General features: G+C 41.2%; 1 protein-coding gene across 3 annotated transcripts in view; it reads left to right on the top strand.

The window, feature by feature from the left end:
* The first annotated feature begins 201 nt into the window (after positions 1-201).
* The window catches only part of Gatb (glutamyl-tRNA amidotransferase subunit B), a 71,666-nt gene continuing 47,447 nt past the window's right edge, over positions 202-24,420 (top strand). For all 3 annotated transcript variants that reach the window (XM_052180270.1, XM_052180269.1, XM_052180271.1), the window contains exons 1-2: positions 202-400; positions 1,897-2,047. In XM_052180270.1, the coding sequence (XP_052036230.1) occupies positions 225-400; positions 1,897-2,047 (327 nt within the window). In that variant the 5' untranslated portion in view covers positions 202-224. The remainder of the gene's footprint in view (positions 401-1,896; positions 2,048-24,420) is intronic.

Raw genomic sequence — 24,420 nt, 5'->3', positions numbered from 1 at the left:
CAACTCCCCGCTAGGAGGAGTCACACAGGACCCACAAACCCTCCCACTTCCCTGGTTCCGCCCCTCCCAATAGATTTCCGGCAGCCTTTGAATTGGGTTGCCGGGAATAGTAGTCTTCCGGTCCAAGCCTACACGTGTTGTGGCGCATTGCCAGAACTACACTTCCCAGGGAGCCTCGTGGCAGAGGGAAGGGTGGGTCACCTGACCCGGATTCAGCCGATGCAATGGCGACGCCCGTGTTGCGGTTGGGTTTCCCTGGAAGACGCTGGGCTTTTGCATGGATAGACGGCGGTTCCCGCCACCGAAGTGGCTCTCGGACTGGGTCCACATCCAACTGGGCTAGGAGACAGAGTTCAGTGGCTCAGCCTTCCCTCCACACGGCTCAGAAGCCGAGGAAAGGGTATATTTTCTTCGTACCTTTGCCTGTCTCGTGGAAGTGTGGAACGAAGATGATGGCCCAGGCAGCACAGCCTGAGGGTTTTAGTGTGCTGGAGGGTGGTCACCTATGTTATGTGGGCAACTGAGCCTAAATGAAAACACAAAACCAGGCCTGCCACCTTCACCCTTACACTTAAACTTTTGTCCTAAAGTAGGCATATTTGGCAACGTGCGAGTGTAAATTACTGTTTCCTCAAGCCGTCTTCGCAGACCGAAAACTGGAATACTTTGTCCTACTAACTAGTGTGGAGTCTGTGACACTAGACTCTGGCTCACATATACCAGGCATTTGGCATTACTACGGGCTAGCAATAATTTAAAGACAGAAAATAGCCTTTCTACAAAGCTCCAGATAGGACAGCTTAATGTTATTAGTGGTCTTAATAATCAGAAAGCACTAGTTGTCTGTGGTTTTAAGATGGGCGTATTTGTCTAGACCCAGGAGGATGTAGTCGACTGTAGTCTTTCCCTGAATTGCTTATCCTGTACAGCTGTTAGGTGCTTCAGTGTACATTTAAAGCTTCTTTTAAAATACAGAAACATAAGGCAAATTTGTAATGTTTTGTTTTGTTGAGGTTGGAATTCTTTTTAACATTTCAGTGAATAGAGGAAACATGTCCAAAAGCATCTCATTTCTATTTTCTTCATAAACTAGGCCGTTTTCACGCAGTAAAATACTTTGATTAGTAATTAGAAAGTGCAGAGTTTCTGAATTTCTTATTTAATTTCCTCTCACTTGTAAGCTTTATCTCCAAATTTTACAAAGAAGGAATTAATCTTTTCTCATTCCTTCATTTATTGAAAATGCTTAAAACAAAACTGAATGTATATGAATTAAACTCATAGAAAATTGCTAGGGAGAAGTTAAGAATAGAAACATACATAGGAATAGAGATTTTTTAATTTCCCAAAGTGAACTGAGTACTGGCTCACCAGAGTAGGAATGGTCAGATAAGAGACATTCGTATAGTATAGCATTTTGTAGCATTTACTAAGATTTGCTAGCAGTCAAGTATGAACAAAGTTTAGATTTCAAGAATCAAGATCTCATTGGTTACTGTTCTTTTTCACAAGTTCTCAGGAATACCATGTCCTGGTAGTCTATTGTATCTGTGTGACCCTGCTTCTATAGCTACAAGCTGTTAACAGTGAACTCAAAATATGGATGATAAGTTATTCTTTAGCCATCATTTCTCTAGAATTAGAATCCTGGCATTTGTATTAAACCTAAATAATGATGAGAAGATAAGCTTTTATTATTTACTGAGTCATTTACTTAGTGTTTATCAACTAAAAAGGTACACTTAACTTGTTCACCAATAAAATGACATATATTAAAATATAAGCATATGAAATTTTCATTTAAAACACAAGTAAGATTATTATTGGAAATAGAGGTTTGTAAGAATTTATATAGAGAGACAAATATAGTGTTTTAATCATTTTCTTTCCTTTTAGTGAACACAAATGGGCAGCTGTAGTAGGATTGGAAATTCATGCGCAGATTTCCTCCAACTCTAAACTCTTCTCTGGAGCTCAAGTGTGCTTTGCAGCACCTCCGAATTCTTTGGTTTCTTATTTTGATGCATCTCTGCCTGGAACTTTACCGGTAAGGTGTTTTATATCATCTGTCTTCATTAGAAAATGTTTATGTCATAGTGAATATAGATAAGGAACTACTTGCTTAGGCAATTTTGCATGATTAGGGAATTAAGCATGATGCATTAATTGTTTATGAAGACATGTCTCTATAATTCTGTTTCTAACTCTGAGTGTATTCATAGCATCTAGTCACTCCTTTCACAAACACTTTTAAATGCCTACCAAACACCAGATGCTGATAGGAACTGTCTAATGCAGATGGGCAAAGATCTTTGCTTTACAAGGAGTTTAAAGATGAACAGAGCTGATGTCTTATAAACAAGTAGAGTACAATATGATAATTCTTGCAAAGACAATGTGCAAAGGGTGGTTTTGGAATCCAAAGGAGGGACATGTAATTGAGCAAGAGGAAGTACTGTTGTGAGAAATTGTAGTGGTGTATCTAGTTAAGGAGGAATGGCTGGAAAAACATGGTGTCCACACTGAGAAGTCAAGTAGGAGTTAGACTGATACATGGAGGCGTGGGAAGACCCAAGAAAAGAGCATGTAGTATGTGATTTTACAGTATTAAGAGCAATGTGATTTCTGTTATTGAAATCTAAGAAACAGTCAGTAATGGAGCACTACAATATAAAAGAGAGTTGGTTATCATTTTAGCTGCTCATTTCCACTTGATCCTAAGGAGTGACTGAGCCAGTGTCACCATCAGCAAGACTTTCAGTGTGGTATTTTTACGTAATGAGTTGCATTTTGAAGAATAAGATGGAAGGAGCAGCATAAATATTTGATCTAGTATGTGGCTCACATTCCGTTCAGGAACCTTATACTGTTAAGTGGGAATGGGGTTTCCATCTTTAGGAGCATGTGTAGACAGGGTGATGATGAGTGTGTCACAGGCAGGGACTGTGATGAGTGTGTTTTGTACTCAGACGTTTAAATACAAGCGGAGGCTGATTGAACTGCCCAGGCTGTTGGCAGTGCCTTGCGCGGGTCTGCTTTACTCAGAGCTTTGATTGGATTAAGACAGTTTCTCAGGCCTAGAACTCTTCTTATTTGGGCTTTTGTTGTGAGGGATACAGCTATCCAAACCTCATCCCCGGCCACTCACTGCCTGTTTGCTGTTGGGTCTCTCTAGAGGAAGTCAGCTACACAGACCTTTGCTGTATGCGTGCGGTCCCATGCTCTCAGGTTCTCTTTCTACTGTAAAGTGTGTGCCTATGGAGCAGGAGTTCTTGTTTGCTGGAGAAGAGATATGTTTTCATTAAAAACAGGTTCTTTCTTGGGTGAAGACTCACATATAGATATGATATCGCCTTAGATGAGTGAAATAGAAGTCAGTTTATACAGCACTTCTGCCTTTTTCCTTCTACACTGAGAACCTTTTTTCCTTATGTTGTAGTTGACCATCAAAACTCTAGATGTAAGCTAGAGCCTTTTGAAGTTTTTGTTTTTGTTTTTTCCCTCAGTTGGGAATGTGATACCTAGTGGAGTCTTAGGGTACATTTAGAAACATATTTTTAGATAAGCAGATATAAGCAGTTATAAGCAGAAAATAGACTCTTCAGTTGTGCCTAAATAGAGTCAAATATTAAAGACAGTTCAAAATAACTAGCAGGTCAGCATATTTGATAAGATGTGTTATGTATCCTCTGTGCCGGCAGGTCATTTAAACAGTGAGTGCATTGAGAATGTGTGAACATTGGATTGTGGTTGCAGGAAAGGCTACAATTATTGTTTTCCTAAGCAAGGGTTTGTTTTCTTCATTAGAGCCAGCAGCACTCATGGGTCCAGTAGTTGCCATGACTGTTCTGTCAGCTTTGCTGACCAGCCTGCCCTTCAGAAGTGTCCTTCTTTTTAAAGAACCTGTTTTAGTCTGCAGCTGAGGAATATGAAAATCCTCACACCAAGACATCATTTAAAAGCATTTCATTCCTCTCTTCTTTGCCTGTTTTTCAATTTAAAACGTTGTAGAACACGTTTCTGAGGCCCATGAACATGGCATTATGATATTTTTACTCAGCATCTGGTCTTTGAAGATTGGAGTAGAATAGCATGTTGTTGTGTGATCAGCTGTGTCAAGTATGGGCACTACATAACTGTTCTCTTCCTTCCTGCGTCTTCTACATCTGACTCACTGGTGCTCCGCATGGCTGCTTTCCTTACCCACGCTAATGCCTGCTCCTCAGACCCCACTTCTGGTTTTTACATGTTTTCCTGGCAATAGTTTGCCTTTAAATAGAGCTCTTCTCTCTTGTCTAGTTATCAGTTTGTATTTTTAATGTTTTATCTATTTCTACACAAACAATTTATCAACATATTAAAATATAGCACTTATTTTATTGATCCTGTTCCTTCTCCTGCCCCCCCAAAATAAATCAATCACCAGGGGAAAGTATCTGCTCAGAAATGTTTGGTAAAGGGAGGAATGTATACAGGTGGGTATATACATGCCACATACATACATACATATACTATACACACACATACACACACACATACACACACACACATACACACACACACATACACACACAAAATAAACAGATCAAAACTCATTGGGAAAAGAATGATTCACTTAATTGATGATTTTGGAAAAATTGGTTAGCTATTTAGAGAAAAAATTTATAGCTCCCGTGCATAAAACAAATTTTGTTTATTTATATATCTATAATATATCATATGATACATATTTACAAGTTAATATATATTATTACAAATAACAAATAAATATGTATTTACAATTAAATGTAAAAATTAAACCACAAAAAAAATACAGGATAATACTTAACTTGTTGTTGGGATAGGAACATATTTTATGAGAGTTTAAAGAGACTTTTGTAAGGCAAAATGAGATTGTTTGTATATTTTAGTCATCCAAGTATTTATTGGCCTACTGATTATTTTAGGAGTCTGTTATAGCAAAACAATGAACAAAATGGTTAAAGACTTCTCTACAGTTATGTTTGCCCCAGGACTGTTTGTAATAATGTCAAATTGGAAACAACCAGAATTTCCCAGTGGTCGAGGGAATGGTTGAGTAAATTGTGATAAATGTTTTCAGTGGAGTATTATGAAGCCACTAATAACCTTCATGAAAATGTTTTAGTGGCATAGAAAAGTGCTAAAGATAAAATTTTCATTGAAACGAATAGAATGTCTGTGTAGATAGATCACTTAATCTTCTTTTGCCTAAGTTTCTAACTTGCAAAGTGAGGGTAATGTATTAGATTCATTGGATTTTTATGAGAATTAAATGAATAAACTCTTTTAAAATGCTTAGTCACTACAAGTAATAAGTGCTTCATAAATCTAACCTATTAGTATTAATACATAGTGAGTGGTGACTTTCATCTTTATAAAAATTCCCTTGAGTTATTAAGCATAATTTTTTGTTTTGCCAGTGACAACACAAGTAACCACTACCCAGAACAGTTGGTATCCTTATTTGTATTTTATCATCATTGATACATTGCAGTTATGCCATTTAGCCATAATAGTATATTGGACAAACATTTCTCAGTAAAAATACTTATTTTATTTGCAAAATAGAAAGTTACTAAGTTTTATTTTAATGAGTCCTTAATTTAGAAGAGATTTGCTTTGTTCAAAAAGTAGTGATGTGTTGTTCAGAGACTGAAGTGTTTCTGTAGAATGCATTTGGTCTATGTGTGATTTATTTTGCCTGCTGACCTTTTAAAAGAGATGCCTGATTACAGAAGGTCCAAGTAGCTATAAGAGAAAAATAGTGCTTTAAAATATTTCAAGATCAATCAGTAAACACTTAACTGGGTGCATTTAAAGTACGTGGCATTATCTCCTGATTCAGTGAGCGCCAGGCTTCTTACTTACATTATCATCATCTCCTTGTGGTAGCCGTCAGCCCTTTACTCAGCTAACATTGTTTCTGCCCTCCGAGTGCTTGCCCTACACTAGCTCTAGAGAGCCATCTCTGACCAGGTCATCTTGTCCTCATGGAGCAGCTGAGCACATTGTGACAGTACCTGCTAAGACATGTGTACATAGTAGAAATGGAGTGTACGTGAGGAAAACATAGGATGGGCAATCATAATATGAGGTGTTTGTAAAACTGACTAAGCAAAAAGTAAACGGACTGTACAGAGGAGTGCTGGCTAAGTTTTATGTCAATTTGACACAAGCTGAGTCATCTGAGAGGTAGGAAACTCAGTGGAGAAAATGCCTCCTTCCGATTGGACTGCAGGCACGCCTGGAGAACATTTTCTTAATCCGTGATGGATGGGGGAGGCCCCGGCCAGCTTTGGATGGTATTGGGTTGGCAGTCCTGGTTCTGTAAGGAAGCAGTCTGAGAAAGCCATGAGAAGCAAGCCTCATCCCTCCAAGGCATCAGCTCTTAACCAGGTTCCCACTTGGTTTCAGTTCCTGACTTGGTTTCCCTCAATGGATTCAGGACATTTAAGTCAAATCCCTTTCCTCCTCATGACTTTTGGTCACAGTGTTTTATCACAACAATGCTAACCCTGACTAAGACAAGAGGATAGGAGAAAACCAGGATATGACTAGCACTAGGGATCAGAACATGTTCCAGAGGCCACAAGCATCGAGTAGGCCCTGATGTCTGCCTTCTAACCTCTAGTGCTCACACCTTATGTCCACCTGTTTTCCCAGGTCAGAGACCTGGTTTTTCTACCTTTCCTTTTCTGTCCTTCCTCAAACAAGAATATGTAAGGGTGGCTACAGAGACTGTAGACCAGAGGGAGTACTGAGAGGCTGCTACTATTGCATAGGAGGGGGGCGAGTTTCAGTAAAACAAACTGCATAGCCTCCTGACTGCTCAAGTGGGAGGCAACAGTCAGCAGGCCCTAGTGATTCACAGAGAATGTTTCATGAGCACTTGAATGTAGCTGGACACAGGTCACCAACAGTCCATGATGGACAGAGTCCTTAATAAAAACAAAAGTTAAATGAGCCAGGAGGCAGTAGACAGTAAAAGATAGACAAGTTTAACAAAATGCTTAAAAGCTTTAGTAAATATCCTTTAAGATACAAGAATCAAGCTCTCGGGAATTAAAATTATGACCCCCTTGGCGTATCACTCCACTCCCACCCCCAGCCCCAAAAAAACAAAACCTTTCCAAAGACTTAGAAAGTCAACAAATTCTTTCTCAAAGACAAAACAGATAATGAAATTAAATAATAGAAGAAAATTAGGGACTCAGCCTGGATAGTCGAGTGTCCCATGGGTAAAAAATAGGTATGAGGAAGCTGTCACACAGACAATAATATGCATTTCCTAGATTCCAAGCACATGTGTCTCTGAATGGAAAGGGTCTGCCAACCACCCAGCACAGAGGATAAAATCCGCCTCAAATGCAGGCATGCCATGAGGTTCATGACCACTGGGACTGGAGGAACAGAAGATGCTGAAGCCCTTAGAGAGAGGTCGTATGCCAAGGGCAGTGGCCAGGCAGAAAGCAGACTTCCCAGCAGTGGGACTTAGCATGGAGGAGAGTGGAACAAAGTCCTAAATATTCTGAGCAGAAAATAAATTACTCCAGCTGAGAATTCTGCCCCACCACTATCAGTCAGGTGTGCTGGTAGAATAATGGCAGCTTTAAACAGGCAGCTTCCTAAGATTTGCCTTCCATTATCCAGGTTCCTGGAGTAAAGGAGAATTCCAGGTAGCCAGCTCTGCTGCAGCTCTGCAGGTCCCCAGAAAAGAGGAAACTACCTTCAGGGAGGACTGGGGAAGACGGAGAGTTGCAAACAGCAGCTGCTATAAGCCGGACTCTCTGAGAAGATGACAGGATGCTCTAGAAAGGGAATAAAATCATCACTGAATCCCTCAGCAGAGAGCATAGTTAAGAAATAGTAGAAGCCCCACCCTCTAATTTAACAAATCTGTGACACAACTCAGATATTGGGAGTAGTAACAGAACTAAACTTGTATTTACCGTAATTGAGAGTCATGTTCTAAACTCCTACAGTGACAGACAGGCAGAGGGACAGAGACAGAGGCAGAGAGATTAAGTGATTCTTTGGGTCATTTATTAGAGGTTCCCACACTCCCATTCTCCTCTGTCTAGACCTCTAGTTAGTAGCTTGGATTTGTTGTTTTTCTTTTAGAGGAGGGGGTGGGAGTGGGCTTGTTACTGTTTGGTTTCCACTATTGTTTTGTTATTTATATTTTTAATTGGGTAATAAATACATGCTTCAGATTGCCTCGAGACAGACTTTTAGTCAAGGGATTTATTCACCAAGGTTTCTTTTGTAAACACAGGCTAAAAGTAAGTCACTTTCCTGGAGTGCTTTCCATCTTCTGGTTTTGCTCCCAATGTCCGAGCGATGGAGACCCTTTTTTCCCTCCATCCTCACAACCCGCACCCATGTTCAAGCTCTTGCATGTGCCTTGGCTCCTGTCCCTGGGCAGGGTGAGCTGCCATCCTAGCAGCCTGACGTCACGGACTTCCTTGTTGGGGAACAAGCTTATTATCCGGGTGGGCATATTCTATTTTTAAACAGACATATAAGTGCTTATAATATAGTTATATAAAAATACTGGGAAATGTTTCCTGTAATAATTCTCTCACCTTGAAACTTACATCAGTTAATTCTGGGAATGTGGTGGGCCACATTGTGGGGCTCTAGTTCTAAACGCATGCCCTCACTGTGTCTTTCACTGTAACAGCTTACCAAGACTGTCCTTGTACCAGGTTTTAGGAAGGCTTGTCACATGGCAAGTGGCCAAGCAGCCTTAGCCTTCACCAGCCGGTGATGGATTTTTCCAAAGGTCTCCTGGCACAGAGTATTATTTAAAAATAAGAAGAAAAATACCCGATGAGACTGCCAAAGATCTGAAGGTGGTTGCCTCTAGGAACAGAACTGGGGTCGGGGTTGGGGTTGGGCACCACTGCTTTTCAGAAGCAGTTAAAAGTGTTAAAACTTAGGGTTAAGTGAATAAAGACGAGTTGGAGGAAATACCTTTCAAAAACAGTTGTCTTCAGAGCACAGGAGGGGGTGTGACTCTCCTCACGTAAGCATGGATATGTTTTGTAGGTTCAGGCATGGGACACAGAAGAAGCCCTCATCGGTTTGTCCTCTTTAGCAAGCACATGTTAGCGTGGGTCTCCTGCACTCTGGTTCTGTGCTCTCAGTCCCTGTATACTTCAGCTGTTTGTCCTTCTCCCTCAGTCTGCAGTGAGAGCCTACGAGTCCATGTTGACATTTATTTCCCCTCAGCACTTTGAGGATGCAATTCCACTTTCCTCAGGCATCTGCTAGTGCTGATGAGGAGTCTGTGTCTCTAGGTAGTTTGTCCTCTCTGGAAGTGTTAGCCAGGATGGTTCCAGGTGTGGGTTTGTGGTCATCTGTTCTCCTCTGTGCTCAATGTGAGTTTCAACCTGACTATACCCGGGACTGTAGAGATGTCTCTAGGGTAAATTCAGGATAGCTTCTGCCAGGGCCCCTTGGTCTTTATTGAATGAGCAGTGTTCTGTATTAATTTCTCAACCTCCTACAGCCTAGGTAGTACTAGAGTCCTACCATGAACTGGAGCCAGCCAGAAGGTCAAGGATCTGCCTTTTCAGAGTTTTCTTTCTCCATGACCTGAGGTGGGGCCTCCTTCATGTCTGCTTCCAGCTGGTGGCAAATCTGACTGGACCAGGAGTTTTGGCTCAAAGCTTTCTTCAGGAAGGCACTCAAGATCTTTACCATCATGGGCTCAGAGTCTTGCCTTCTGCTTCAGGGTGTTTTCAGTTGCCCACAGCTGGAGTTTTCAGCTGCGTTTACAATAATGATCTACTAACAGAGTGCTTGTTCTGTGGCAGATTAGCTTATTTTAACCTCCAAACAACCCAGTGAGGTAGTTACTATGGTTACTGCAATCAGAAGGTAAGTGGAGAAGCCAGGATTAAAACCCAGTAGTGTGGCTTCAGAGCCTGTACCCTTGTCCCAGAGCTACCCTGACATCTGTGTCTGCCTACGGACGCTTCATGGCCGTAAACTCACATGCCACAGCTTTGTCCCCAGGTGCTTCTCTTATTGCAGTTGAGCTTGACAATTGTTTGTTAGGTGTGTGCTCATGCATATGTGTGCATTTATAAACATCAGTATGTACAAATGCATGTATGTAAATATAATGTCTTCTTCTGTGCCCTGTCTGCCACTGTCAAGGCTACCATCCTGACCTGACTGCCGTTCCTGGTTCTGAAGTAGTGAGCCTTCTGAATGTTTTTTAGGCACACAGATATTTTATCTTCTTATTTTATCTTAGTTCTAGGATTTTATGGAATTCCATTATGAATCTTTAGGCTGAAAAGGTCAGTCGGCCCATTTTGCTGCTTATTGGCAGGATTACAGTCAAACCAAGGACAGCATTCTCTGTTTTTATTAGCAAGGGTACAGCCTCATTTATGATTTTGACCTAGTAAAACTTCTTGTGTGGTACAGATTGCCCTTAAATTGTTAACTAATTAGTGGCCTACAGAACTGTAAACAGGATCCTAGGTTATTGTCTGTGAGTTGGTTTTTTTCCTGTTTATCAGTATCATTCTATTTTCTCTTGTTGAAATACTCTGGATGTGAAGTAGGAAGAAAATTAGAAACAAAATATTTATTTGCTAAAATATCATAGGATTTACATGTCTATTCATTCTGTAATTGGCCAAATAATGTTTTCAGAAATGGTGAGAATTTATCAAGGCATCAAATTTGTTTGAAATATATGCTTGTGCAAGCCTGTATGCTCACATACACACACACACACACACACACACACACACACACACACACAAAACGAATGCACATTCATGCATTTTTATTTTCTCTGCCTGGTTCATTCTCAAAGTAGGAAAAAGTAGAGAGGACACTTGCCCATATTGCCCTGATGGTAGGGATACTCAGTGTGCCTCAGCAGATAAGTACCTCTGCTATGCCATTGATGAGATTAACTGGAGGCCAGTGATCTGCTCTTGTGTTGCTTGTCTAGAAGTTTTTATATATCTGTAACACCAATCCCCCTAGCAAACACAAGGCCTCCTTTACCAAAACTGGGCAAAGACATAAAAGCCATTTTTTTTCCATTTGTGTGTGCAAATGAACTCCTTTTTTCTCACTATCAATCTGTCTGAAAAAGCATTTGGGGCTTTCCATACATTGTTCAGAATTGGTCCTGGCAGCTACGGGATGAATCAGGAATGTTGTTTGTAACAATTTATAGAATTTTTATTCACAAGAGTATATACTATTAACAACAAGGCTCACAGAAAGGAGAATAAATATGTTGTGATGCCCACACCCTAGGGACTCAATAACAGTGAACACAGCACACAGCACATGCTGTGCTAGATATTCATTCTTGAATCCAAGCCTGCAGATTTCACCAAAAAGAGGTCTTGCCTCTCTGAAAATGATGATGCAATGCTTTTGTAAAGTACTTTGGGTTTAATTTATTTTTGAAATCCTAATGACATCTATTTAAAGTTAGGTAAGTCAGCAGTATTTCTGCTCTCTAAACATAGCAGGTATCACTAATAGCTTGTTTTGAAGGGCCTAATCAGTTTAGAAAGACCTCACTAGATCTAGAGAGGACCAGCTGATAGGCCCTTCTGACCTTTAATTCTGAATGTAATCACAACGTTGTTTTTAACTTAAAACTGAGACACAAAATAGCAAGTCGGAAAACATTGTGGAGATGAGTCATGGGCACACTGAAATCCCATCTGTTTAGCACTGTGTCCACTCACACTTAGGTGATACTTATCTGGCCAAGTTAGAAGACAAGATGTGCCAGTGTTCTTGAACTTTTTCCCCCCATTTATGTGATTTCCTTTAATGAAATCTGTGGAAATCAGAATTACATAGTGTCCTCAGACTTTATTCTGGCCCATTACTGAGTTCCTGTTACTTTTGTGTTCTAGGGATGGGGAGTTTTACCTGTGTCCCTGACTCTAACCTAGGCGTGTGTGAGCACAGGCTTCTGAGAGTGGAGGGTTCTCCTCATTTCTTACACTGTTCCAGTGATTCAAGTTTTCCTAGTGGCATGCCTGGTTATCGCATGGTATTGATGGACTCTTACCCCATTGGGCTGGGTGACCTCCCCTTTGTTCATGAGGAACATTGTCTCCTTCCTTGTTCTGTTTTTTCCCACCTCTCAGTAGGTTCTTGGAAGCCTTCCCCTTCAGAAGCACTCTCACCTCTACTGCTCAGTCTTCCTGCACTGCTTGCTGCATGTGCTCTAACTAAAGTCATGTCAATGATTTTACTTTATCAATGTGTTGGTTTCATACAGTTGATTGGTCAACCTTTATGTGTTGTTTAGAGGAACTTCTGTTGAAGGTTCTGAAAAAGCAGTTCATGGGTCATTTGGGGCAACTTGATTGAACCTTGTTTAGAAAATGTGTGTGTGTGTGTGTGTGTGTGTGTGGTGTGTATATAGGAAGAGAAAGTATGAAAGACTTTTATGAGCATTTAAAACTTGATATTTAAAAGCCGATTTATGGGTCTCTTTCTGAAACATATTATGTGTTATCTCAACTTTTCAATAGAGTATCTTGAACATAAGGTAATCTTTACTTGATTGCTTAAGGTTATCAGCAACATCAGTTACTGCTGGAGTTGTAATATAATGGTACCTTGAAGAGCTATTGAGGTGTGCAAAGCTATCTGATCACACAGTAAATGTTAGTCTATTCTTTTTAGACTTCACAGTACAGTGTTTGCAGCCCTTACCTCCCACTCTCCCCCTCCTCCTCCTTTCAAGGTACTGTCAGTGTGTTTGACTCTGGAAGCCATTTCTTGCTCATTTTCCACTTCTAGATTCTTATTTCTGATCTCCACTAGCCCAAAACTCCAGCTCATTATGATTGTTGGAGTAAAATGCAAGCAAAGCTCTGTGTAGAGCTTTGTCCTACAAGTAACATATGCAGATAGTGCAGGAACCATTCTGGAAGCTGCAGATATCATGAGGCCAGAGTAGAAGACATGCATAAGTTGTTTGATCTAGTCCTTCTAATGTACAGATGAAGAAAGTGCTGCTGTGTCTGGCCCATCCACGGTTACACAGTCACCCAGTCACCCACTCAGAACCAGTGTTACTCTCAGTTTACTAATTGGGTTCTGTGTTAGTCAGGGTTTACTAGAGGAGCAGAACTCTATTAGAGTGAATAAATCTAATAAAGGAGATGTATTATATTGGCTTGCACAGTTGGAGCTAGGTAGTCCAATTGTGACTGCCTTTATGGCTGAGAGGCTGAGAACTTGGTGGATGCTCAGTCCACAAGGCTGCATGCCCAACTCCTGCAGCCTGGCACTGCAGGCCTAGATGGCTCCTGCAGAGCCCCTGGTCTTCAGTCCATGTTGGAAGATGGAAAAAGCTGTGTCATGACATCAGTAACGAATGGCAGGAGTAGCAGCAGGGTAGATGGACTGAGCTCCTACTTGGACATGGGCAAGTAGGAGCAGCACACTGTTCCCTCAGACCTCCTCATGTGTGGGGCCGTGGGGGCTGCTGTGGAAAGTGCTGCATACTCTAGGGGGCCCCACACCAGCTCATGCTTCAGGAAATACTCTCACAGTATTTAAACCAAAGTCATTTAGTTGATTATAGTTCCAATCGTGTTGACAACCAAGAAATTAAGATCAGCCACCCCAGCTTCTAATCTGTGTTCTTCTATAATTGGAGTTGAAAGAACTTAGGCTTATGTAGGTGGTTGTAATGTGTGTGTATATAGATCTAGATCTAGATCTAGATCTAGATATAGATATAGATATAGATATAGATTTCTGTGTGTGTGGTTAAATCTCAAACATGAATACTAGTAACAGATGTGTATAATATTTATAGATGTCCTCTGATTTGCTTACATACATTTACAGCATTGACTGCCCAGCATTGACGTTGCTAATGCTTGTATGTGCCATGTATGATGGCCTCTGGTTATGAGATTTAAACCCAGAGAAAGAGGAAAAAAGTGTGCTTAGAAGAAGGGAGAGCTTGAATTCTTTGTATATCTTGGATATTAGCCCTATGTCGGATGTAGGGTTGGTGAAGATGTTTTCCTAATTTGTTGGTTGCAGTTTTGTCAGTGACCTTTGCCTTACAGAAACTTTGTAATTTTATGAGGTCCCATTTGTCAATTCTTGATCTTAGAGCATAAGCTATTGGTGTTCTGTTTAGGAGATTTTCCCCTGTGCCCATATGCTCAATGCTCTTCCCCAGTTTCTTTTCTATTAGTTTCAGTGTGTGCTTTTATGTGGAGGTCCTTGATCCACTTGGAGATGAGCTTAGTACAAGGAGATAAGAATGGATTGACTTGCATTCTTCTGCATGCTGACCTCCAGTTGAACCAGCACCATTTGTTGAAAAGAAAAGGTAAAAAGAAGTTAGACTCCAGAGAGCCAAACAGCTCTATTAAAAAATGAGGTACAGAGCTAAACAAAGAATTTTCACCTGAAGAATTTCGAATGGCTGAGAAACACCTTAAGAAATGTTCAACAGCCGGGCGGTGGTGGCACACGCCTGTAATCCCAGCACTCTGGGAGGCAGAGGCAGGCAGATCTCTGAGTTCGAGGCCAGCCTGGTCTACAGAGGGAGTTCCAGGACAGCCAGGGCTACACAGAGAAACCCTGTCTCAAAAAAAAAAAAAAAAGAAAGGAAAGAAATGTTCAACATCATTAGTCATTAGGGAAATGCAAATCAAAACAACCCTGAGATTTCACCTCACACCAGTCAGAATGGCTAAGATTAAAAACTCAGGAGACAGCAGGTGTTGGTGAGGATGTGGAGAAAGAGGAACACTCCTCCACTGCTGGTGTGATTGCAAGCTGGTACAACCACTCTGGAAATCAGTCTGGTGGTTCCTCAGAAAACTGGACATGACAGGACTCTGTTATACCACTCCTGGGCATATACCCCGAGGATTCCCAAGCATGCAATAAGGGCACATGTTCCACTATGTTCATAACAGCCTTATTTATAATAGCCAGAAGCTGGAAAGAACCCAGATGTCCCTCAATGGAGGAATGGACACAGAAAATGTGGTATATTTATACAATGGAATACTACTCAGCAATGAAAAACAATGAATTCATGAAATTCTTAGGCAAATGGTTGGAACTGGAAAATATCATCCTAAGTGAGGTAATCCAATCACAAAGGAACACACATGGAATGCAGTCACTGATAAGTGGATATTATCCCAGAGGCTCTGAATACTCAAGACACAATTAGTATATCAAATGATTCCCTTGAAGAAGGTAGGAGAGGGCCCTGATCCTGGAAAGGCTTGATCCTGCATTGTAGGGGAGTACCAAGACAGAGAAAAGGGAGGAGGGTGATTGGAAAATGGGTGGAGAGAAGAGGGCTTATGGGACATATGGGGAGGGGGGAACCGGGAAAGGGGAAAGCATTTGGAATGTAAACAAAGAATACAGAAAAAAAAAAAAGATTTAAAAAAAAAAAAGTGAGATCTAACCTAACTAACCACAAATTCCATGGCCCGTGCATTGCATACAACTGACTTCAGCTTGCCAGTATTCACCATTCAAATCATGACAATAGCAAACATTTATTTTAGATTTTTTTATTTTTGTTTCATTTTGGTTATTTTTCTCTATACTCTCTTCTAGGTTGTTTTCTCTTCATTATGTCTGTCTTTTTCTTTTTAAAAATTTTACTGTAAATGTCTTTTTTTTAATATTTCTTTTTTTTCTTAACTTATTTCTTTTATTCGATATATGTTTTATTTACATTTCAAATTATTTCCCCTTTCCTAGCTCCCCCACTCCCAGAAAGTCCCATAAGCCCCCTTCTCTCCCCCTGTCCTCCCACCCACCCCTTCCCACTTCCCCGTTCTGGTTTTGCTGAATACTGCTTCATTGAGTCTTTCCAGAACAAGGGGCCACTCTTCCTTTCTTCTTGTACCTCATTTGATGTGTAGATTCTATTTTGGGTATTCCAGGTTTCTAGGTTAATATCCACTTATTAGTGAGTGCATACCATGATTCACCTTTTGAGTCTGGGTTACCTCACTTAGTATGATGTTCTCTAGTTCCATCCATTTGCCTAAGAATTTCATGAATTCATTGTTTCTAATGGCTGAATAGTACTCCATTGTGTAGATATACCACATTTTTTGCATCCACTCTTCTGTTGAGGGATACCTGGGTTCTTTCCAGCTTGTGGCAATTATAAATAGGGCTGCTATGAACATAGTAGAGCATGTATCCTTATTACATGGTGGGGAATCCTCTGGGTATATGCCCAGGAGTGGTATAGCAGGATCTTCTGGAAGTGAGGTGCCCAGTTTTCAGAGGAACCGCCAGACTGATTTCCAGAGTGGTTGTACCAGCTTGCAATCGCACCAGCAGTGGAGGAGTGTTCCTCTTTCTCCACATCCTCACCAACACCTGCTGTCTCCTGAGTTTTTAATCTTAGCCATTCTGACTGGTGTGAGGTGAAATCTCAGGGTTGTTTTGATTTGCATTTCCCTAATGACTAATGATGTTGAACATTTCTTTCCTTTCTTTCTTTCTTTTTTTTTTTTTTTTTTTTTTGGTTTTTTGGATTTGTTTTTTTTTTATTGAGACAGGATTTCTCTGTGTAGCCCTGGCTGTCCTGGAACTCCCTCTGTAGACCAGGCTGGCCTCGAACTCAGAGATCTGCTTGCCTCTGCCTCCCAGAGTGCTGGGATTACAGGCGTGTGCCACCACCGCCCGGCTGTTGAACATTTCTTAAGGTGCTTCTCAGCCATTCGAAATTCTTCAGGTGAAAATTCTTTGTTTAGCTCTGTACCCCATTTTTTAATAGGGCTGTTTGGCTCTCTGGAGTCTAACTTCTTTTCACCTTTTCTTTTCAACAAATGGTGCTGGTTCAACTGGAGGTCAGCATGCAGAAGAATGCAAGTCAATCCATTCTTATCTCCTTGTACTAAGCTCATCTCCAAGTGGATCAAGGACCTCCACATAAAAGCACACACTGAAACTAATAGAAAAGAAACTGGGGAAGAGCATTGAGCACATGGGCACAGGGGAAAATCTCCTAAACAGAACACCAATAGCTTATGCTCTAAGATCAAGAATTGACAAATGGGACCTCATAAAATTACAAAGTTTCTGTAAGGCAAAGGACACCATCAAAAGGACAAATCGGCAACCAACAAATTGGGAAAAGATCTTCACCAATCCTACATCAGATAGAGGGCTAGTATCCAATATATATAAAGAACTCAAGAAGTTAGACTCCAGAAAACCAAACAACCCTATTAAAAAATGGGGTACAGAGTTAAACAAAGAATTCTCACCTGAAGAACTTCGGATGGCGGAGAAGCATCTTAAAAAATGCTCCTGCTATACCACTCCTGGGCATATACCCAGAGGATTCCCCACCATGTAATAAGGATACATGCTCTACTATGTTCATAGCAGCCCTATTTATAATTGCCAGATGCTGGAAAGAACCCAGGTATCCCTCAACAGAAGAGTGGATACAAAAAATGTGGTATATCTACACAATGGAGTACTATTCAGCCATTAGAAACAATGAATTCATGAAATTCTTAGGCAAATGGATGGAGCTAGAGAACATCATACTAAGTGAGGTAACCCAGACTCAAAAGGTGAATCATGGTATGCACTCACTAATAAGTGGTTATTAACCTAGAAAACTGGAATACCCAAAACATAATCCACACATCAAATGAGATACAAGAAGAAAGCAGGAGTGGTCCCTGGTTCTGGAAAGACTCAGTGAAACAGTATTTGGCAAAACCAGAACGGGGAACTGGGAAGGGGTGGGAGGGAGGACAGGGGAAGAGAAGGGGGCTTACGGGACTTTCGGGGAGTGGGGGGGGGCTAGAAAAGGGGAAATCATTTGAAATGTAAATAAATTATATCAAATAAAAAAAAAAGACAAAAAAAAAAGACAAAAAAAAAAAAAGGAAGGAGGTGATTGGAGAATGGGTGGAGAGAAGAAGGTTTATGGGACATATGGGGAGGGGGGATCTGGGAAAGGGGAAATCATTTGGAATGTAAACAAAGAATAAAAAATATAAAAATATAAAAAAAAATGCTCAACTTCATTAGTCATTAGGGAAATGCAAATCAAAACAACCCTGAGATTTCACCTTACTGTAAATGTCTTATTCATGGAACTTTTATCTTTCAAATATCTTGTTTTTTTCTAAAATAATGTGTTCCTTAATATGTTAGATTCTTGATTTGTTCAAGAACTTTAAATCTACTTATTTTATAGGCTGTCTTCAGTAATTATAGTACCTGAACGCACCTGGATGACCTTACTCTGGCTTTTTTTTTTTTTTTTTTTTTGAGATTCTTGTTAAAGTGATTGCCTCCCAAGTGTTGTGTTGTAAGTTTGGCTGATGGAGAGCTGAGAGGGATCCACCGGAGGCTCGCTGGAGGGAGCCCTTTCAGAGACCTGCTTCATCGGCTATTTTCCAGTGCTCCCCCCTCGTTAGGGTACATTTGGTCTCTCTTTCAATTTGAGGATTCCTGGAGGACAGAGCTTGTTTGAGAGCAGCCCATTAATCCTTAGGGGTTGCTTCTGCTAAATCAGAACTAAAACTGGACTGAGGTGAACACTGCACACAGATCTTTGGGGACACTTTAGATATAAACTATAGTGGTGGCTTTTCTTACCTCACCCTTAATGAGTCAGTCCCTAAAGTGCCGTATGGAAATGATGTCACCTTCCTCTGAACTGAGTGGAGCAGCCGCTCTGCCTTGTGCAGCAGTGAAGATTTGGGGTTCATTTTCTCCTCTGCCCTCACCCTGAGAACCTGAGGGACTTTGTCAGCATTGTTCAGATGACCCCACAGGCACCTCAGGGTTTTGGAGTCTGCTCCTATTTCTGGGCAATAGCCTGGACTCTTCAGGTTCAGTTCTTAGCAAGAAACTGTAGGTATTGTTTGTAGGAAGGGTGTCCCAGTTCCATATTCCGTATTAGGGTTAGGGTTATTGGTTTCTTTTTCTCTTAGAATATGTCCTCCAACAAGATAGGGGTTCTGAACTGTCTTAGGTGAGCTTTGTCTACACAGCACAAAACGTCTAATAATAGATACACAGATAAGGGTGGATAGAAAATAAAATATGGTCATATTACCAGAGTGCAAAGCTTAGGGGTCTTCTGGTGATATAAATATGCAGTAGTTAAAAAATATAGCTAAGAATGTTTTGTGGCACTGTTTCTGTCTGACATTTTGGTAGCTCGCACAGGCTTTGTTCTGGTGATTTATACAGAATCCGGTAATGAAATGCAGCCTAAAGTCCTCCTGCTGGGCACCTTCAGCTCTCCTGGGCAGTGCCTCTACTAAACCTTGCAGCTGACCTGGGAAAGCACTTCCGTCCCAGTGTGTGTCTGACCTTGGTGGTTGCCATTTGGGCTTCTTCTATGACCTTGTGGTACGGAGAATGTGGGTAGTGGAGTTGTTCTAGGTAGATTTTATTACAACCAGCAACAGTGTCCTAGAAAATATAGTACAATTTTAAGGGATTAACAAAAATAATGCTCCCTCTGACCAGTGAGAACTGCAGTCAGATAGGTGGAGAGGAACGAAGCAGCCTCATAATTGATGATTGCTTTATTGATACGTATACTTTATATATAGCCAAATGTCTTCCAGCACTTTCTGTCCAGTTGACCTCTGCTTCCTCAGAGTGCATGCCTTCCATTGTATGGAAGAACCTGCATCTACCAACAGATTATCACACGGCTGAGGGGCTGTGTGCCGCTCATCTAGCAGAGCTCCTTCTGGCTCAGTCCTGAAGATTTAGACATGAAAGCTGTGATGGAAACACAGCTTCTCCACAGCCAGTCCACATGTGACCAGTTCAGTTTTCCTCACCACTTGTCACAACAGTGTCTCTTTGGGGAACAGAAGGGTATAGTGCAGAAAGTATAGTATATGGGGACAGGGACAAGGGCATGGAGGCTACCTGAACTCTTGAGGAATGGGAGCATGCGGCTGTTTAGCTTCTGTCATATCTGGAGGACGCTGTGAGACATTTGGGGTGGGTTCTGTGGAAGTCTTTGCTCATGTCATAACTATGTAGTTGTGGTCTTTCCAAGGCCTCTGGACAGGCCTTTCTATGGTGACCAATTAGGAGCCTCCAGCTCCGTGTCTAGCACTTAGGGGCTGGGGAAGATCTGACTGCCTGCTGTACTGTGACATCTCAGGGAATGCTTTCCCTCATCTTTTTTTAGAATCTTGGCAAAGCTCGGAAGTCATTTTGCCTTGGCATCTGGAGATGGCAAATGTGGGCTGGATGATTCTGGCAGTTAGGTACTTGGGCTGTGCTCCTTAGAGCATTCTGTTCCTCATGGCAGAGTTCTGCTAGCGACCTTGTTGCCTCTCAGCCTTCCACAGCCAGCCACATCCTTGGAGAAAAGGGTCAAGCTGGCGGAACAATGGGTGGAAACAAGAGTACACGAGTGTTTCCAGGAGCCTAAGATGTTCCATTCTAAACTTTGACGTTTGAGTCTCGTTTCACAGGTGTAGAGGCAGGAATCATAATCACCGGTCCCTTTCTTTCACTTTCTGCAGCTTCCTTATGAGACCCAGACGAGTGAGCGAGGTCAGGGGCAGCCACCCCACTCGTAGGTGAGGCAGCTGAGGATTTACCCCATGATGTAGGGAGGCCAGCAACCCACCTAAAAATACGGGGGAGAGGTGCCTTGCTGCCAGCTCAGTGTAAAGCACCAGGCTGGACTGCCTTCTGTAGTATTTGCTAATCATTCACTTCCTTCAAAATAGAACTGGAGACTTTTTCTTTATAGCATTTGTAAACCTTTAGAATGCCTGTAGCCAGTCACCACCTTTGTTTATCACAGTCAGCTAGCCGCCCTATTTACCTGAGTTCTTAATCCCTTCCATTTTTTACATCTGTGCAGAGAAATTCATGTCTGGGAAAGCGCCTCCTGGACTCCCACGTGGCACATAGATTTATTTGATATTATTTTAGTATTCAGTTCTTGACTTTTCTTCATTAAAGTATAAATACTTTGATTTTATCATGGCCAAAATGATGGTGATACTAATACCTACCACTCTCCTGAAATAACTTAGATGGCATAGTAACCTGAGTAATAGTTAAAACTAAAATTTCACCTAACCCCTTTCTTTCAGAAAAGCACAAATTGGAAAGTGTACACACATATTTACCCAGCAAGGTAATGGAATGCAAGTATCAGTAGAAAATAAGGTCACTTACAACATTTAGGGAAGCTAAATGTATTTTCTTTGTTTTTTTAAAAGATGTTGTTTTGTTTTAATTATGTATATGTTCTTTTGTATTTGTATGAATATGTTCACAAGAGTACAGGTGCCCTCGGAGGCTAGAGGCGTGGGGTTGGGGGGGCATCACAAATGCTGGTGGGGAGGGTTTCTTTACACTGTTATTAGGAACAGACTTCAGGTCCTCTGCAAGAGCAGTACACACTCTTAATGGTTGAGCCAGCTTTCCAACTCTGTGTTTCCAACTAAAAAAGATATAACTGGTAAAGTAGATGGGTGGAGAGGGGGAATAGTGAGGGTAGGGTTAATCTAACTGTATATGCAATAATGAGTATTAGATAAAATATGTTTTAAAAGAACATTTTTATATTCTTAAAATACACATGGCTACTTATATGTAGCATTTTAAAGTTCTATATAGATGTTATAGAATTCTCTGTTCACAGACTTTTTTTTGTTCCATTTTACTGAGGGTTGCACCATACTTCATAGCCTATATAAGGTCTCAAAATATCCTACAACTTAATTGAATCTATGACATAGAAAGATTTAGGTCAATATAGTTAGTATATTGGATGCTTTCATTTCTAAAACTTATTTTTAGCAACAGTGCATAGAAGCTTCAGATACCCTTGTGATTTACAAACAGCCTCTCCTCCCTCCCCCCCCCCCCAATCTCTCTATGCTTCTGTTCTGTGTGGGAGTCTAATCGCAGCACCTCACTGTCATACCCTGCCCCGCCCCGCCCCACATTGTTAGTTAGACATCATCCACATTCATACAACAGTACAGTGAAATTCTCCGTGCACCTAGGCTTGCCCCCTTAGATGAGCCACTTGAGAAGAACTTACAGATAGCATAGGTCTTTATTTCTCAATATTCAGCATCTATCACCTGAGAACAGCAACAAAAATTCTCATATGGATTCCTGTTAATGTCACACTCAGAACCTACCCTTGACACAGTGTCATTATTTGGCACAAGTCATATTCAAGTGTATCTTTTGTTTTCCCATTCCAGAATCTAGTCAAAGATTGTAAATTGTATTTGGTTGTCGTATTTCTGTAATTCTGGTTTTTTCTTTCTCTCTCCCCTCTTCACTCCTTTGCCTTCTCTCATTTTTTTCTTCAGAAATTCATATTTTAAAAAACATGTCCAGCTATTTTATCTTATCATATACTGTTGGAGCATTTATAATTAGTACAGATTATTGCCCACCGGGAGCCTGGGATGTACACAACACACACATTTTGTCTACTGGGAGCTTGGCATGTGTACACACACACACACACACACACATTTTGCCCACTGGGAGCTTGGTATGTACGCGCACACACATTTTGCTTCCCCTTTAAGTGTCCATGAGTTTTTGTGTCTCCCCAGGAAGCATCTGGAAAGATGTTAGACTCTTCCAATGCCTCACTTCTCAGGACATCCCTGGGCTGCTAACAGCTCAGGTGTGTTTTGGGATAGGAAAGTAGGTGTGTGTGTGTGTGTGTGTGTGTGTGTGTGTGTGTGTGTGTGTCTGTGTCTATTTGCTTCTGGAAGCCACAGGCTTTTGTCCTCTCAGCTCCTTACTAGTGGTTATGATGGGGAACATCCAGCTGCTTCTTCTTAGTTTAGCTGGTTCAAGCCTGTTCTTTCTCAGCCATAATCAGATCTTTCACCTTTATACTGATCTAATCTGTGTATGGAAAAAAGAAAATTTTGACTTGACTCTTTAGGGCATCTCACTCTCAGATCAGAGTTTCTTGTCACCCTCTGGCTGTTGTTGAAGCTTTGGCAGTGTGAGACACAGTCTGTTATTCCGTGCACTCTCTCTAGGTGTAGAATCTCATCTGTAAACTTGAGGACAAGTCAGAAAAGTTAACATTCTGTGTGGGGCCACATCTGAAGTGAGGAGGTTTGCACATTTAAGCCTTTTCCCATGTAAATAAATACTCTTTAAAAGTTTTAAGTTAGGGTAATGGGAAAGACAAATATTCAGAAATTAAAAGGGGAGAAACATTTCTCTTTTTTTGTTTTTGTTTTTGTTTTTTCTGAGACAGGGTTTCTCTGTGTAGCCCTGGCTGTCCTGGAACTCACTCTGTAGACCAGGATGGCTTCGAACTTAGAAATCCGCCTACCTCTGCCTCCCAAGTGCTGGGATTAAAGGTGTGCGCCACCACTATCCGGAAAAACACTTCTACATTAAAGATCTTGGCCCCATCTCAACATTTGTCAAGAGAACCATTTATTTTTATTTTTATTATGGTTGATTGGCTGGTTTTGTCATTCTCCTTGAATCTTAAAGTCTCTGCGCCTTTTCTTCATGAGTTCATTGAATTTTAAGAGCAGTTACTAACTTAGAAGATAGGAAATGACAGATGTGTGGCTACAGTTGGGCAGTGTGGGAGAAGGCGGGAACACATGTTCAGCTTGTTAGACATGCATTTCCTTGAGAATGGGAGCTTTTCCCAGCCATAGGTGAGCATACAGTGTGCAAGAAAATGTTGCTTCACCATAACATCAGAAAATGAAGCACTGGGCACTTCCCAGGGCATTAAGAAATATGGTATCTGTTCTGCTGGAGATAGCATAGAGCATCACAAAAGGTGCTGGTCATCACTTAAGGGGAAGTAGTATGTCGACATGATATTAATGGTGACACCTGATACACCTCGCTGTGGGTTGTGAATTAGGCTAATGGATCTCTGGAGCTGTCTGCACCTTTCCCAGTTAGATTCCCTGGGTATCCTTGAAAAGCTTGCAAGCAAAGAATCCTCCTGATGCACACTCTGCCTTGATTAATACTCCCTTTCTGAAACCAGGGTTTCCAGTTATCTACCAATGTCTTTCATTTTGCTGTATGGTACAGTCTTGCAAAATAAAGATTTTTACCTTAGCAGATAAGGAAACAGATCTGGAGAGGTCAGGTAGCTTGTAAAGGTCATAGAACAATAGTACAGTGATAGCAAGATTCAGATTCAGGTCAGTCTGGCTCAGTTTGCCGTGTCTCAAGGCTTTATAAAAGTCTGCTTTGGAGCCGGGCGATGGTGGTGCATGCCTGTAATCCCAGCACTCTGGGAGGCAGAGGCAGGCAGATTTCTGAGTTCGAGGACAGCCTGGTCTACAGAGTGAGTTCCAGGACAACCAGGGCTATACAGAGAAACCCTGT

This window comes from Apodemus sylvaticus, chromosome 4 (assembly GCF_947179515.1).
Source record: "Apodemus sylvaticus chromosome 4, mApoSyl1.1, whole genome shotgun sequence".
NCBI lineage: Eukaryota > Metazoa > Chordata > Mammalia > Rodentia > Muridae > Apodemus > Apodemus sylvaticus.
This window is presented reverse-complemented; position numbering and strand designations above follow the sequence as displayed.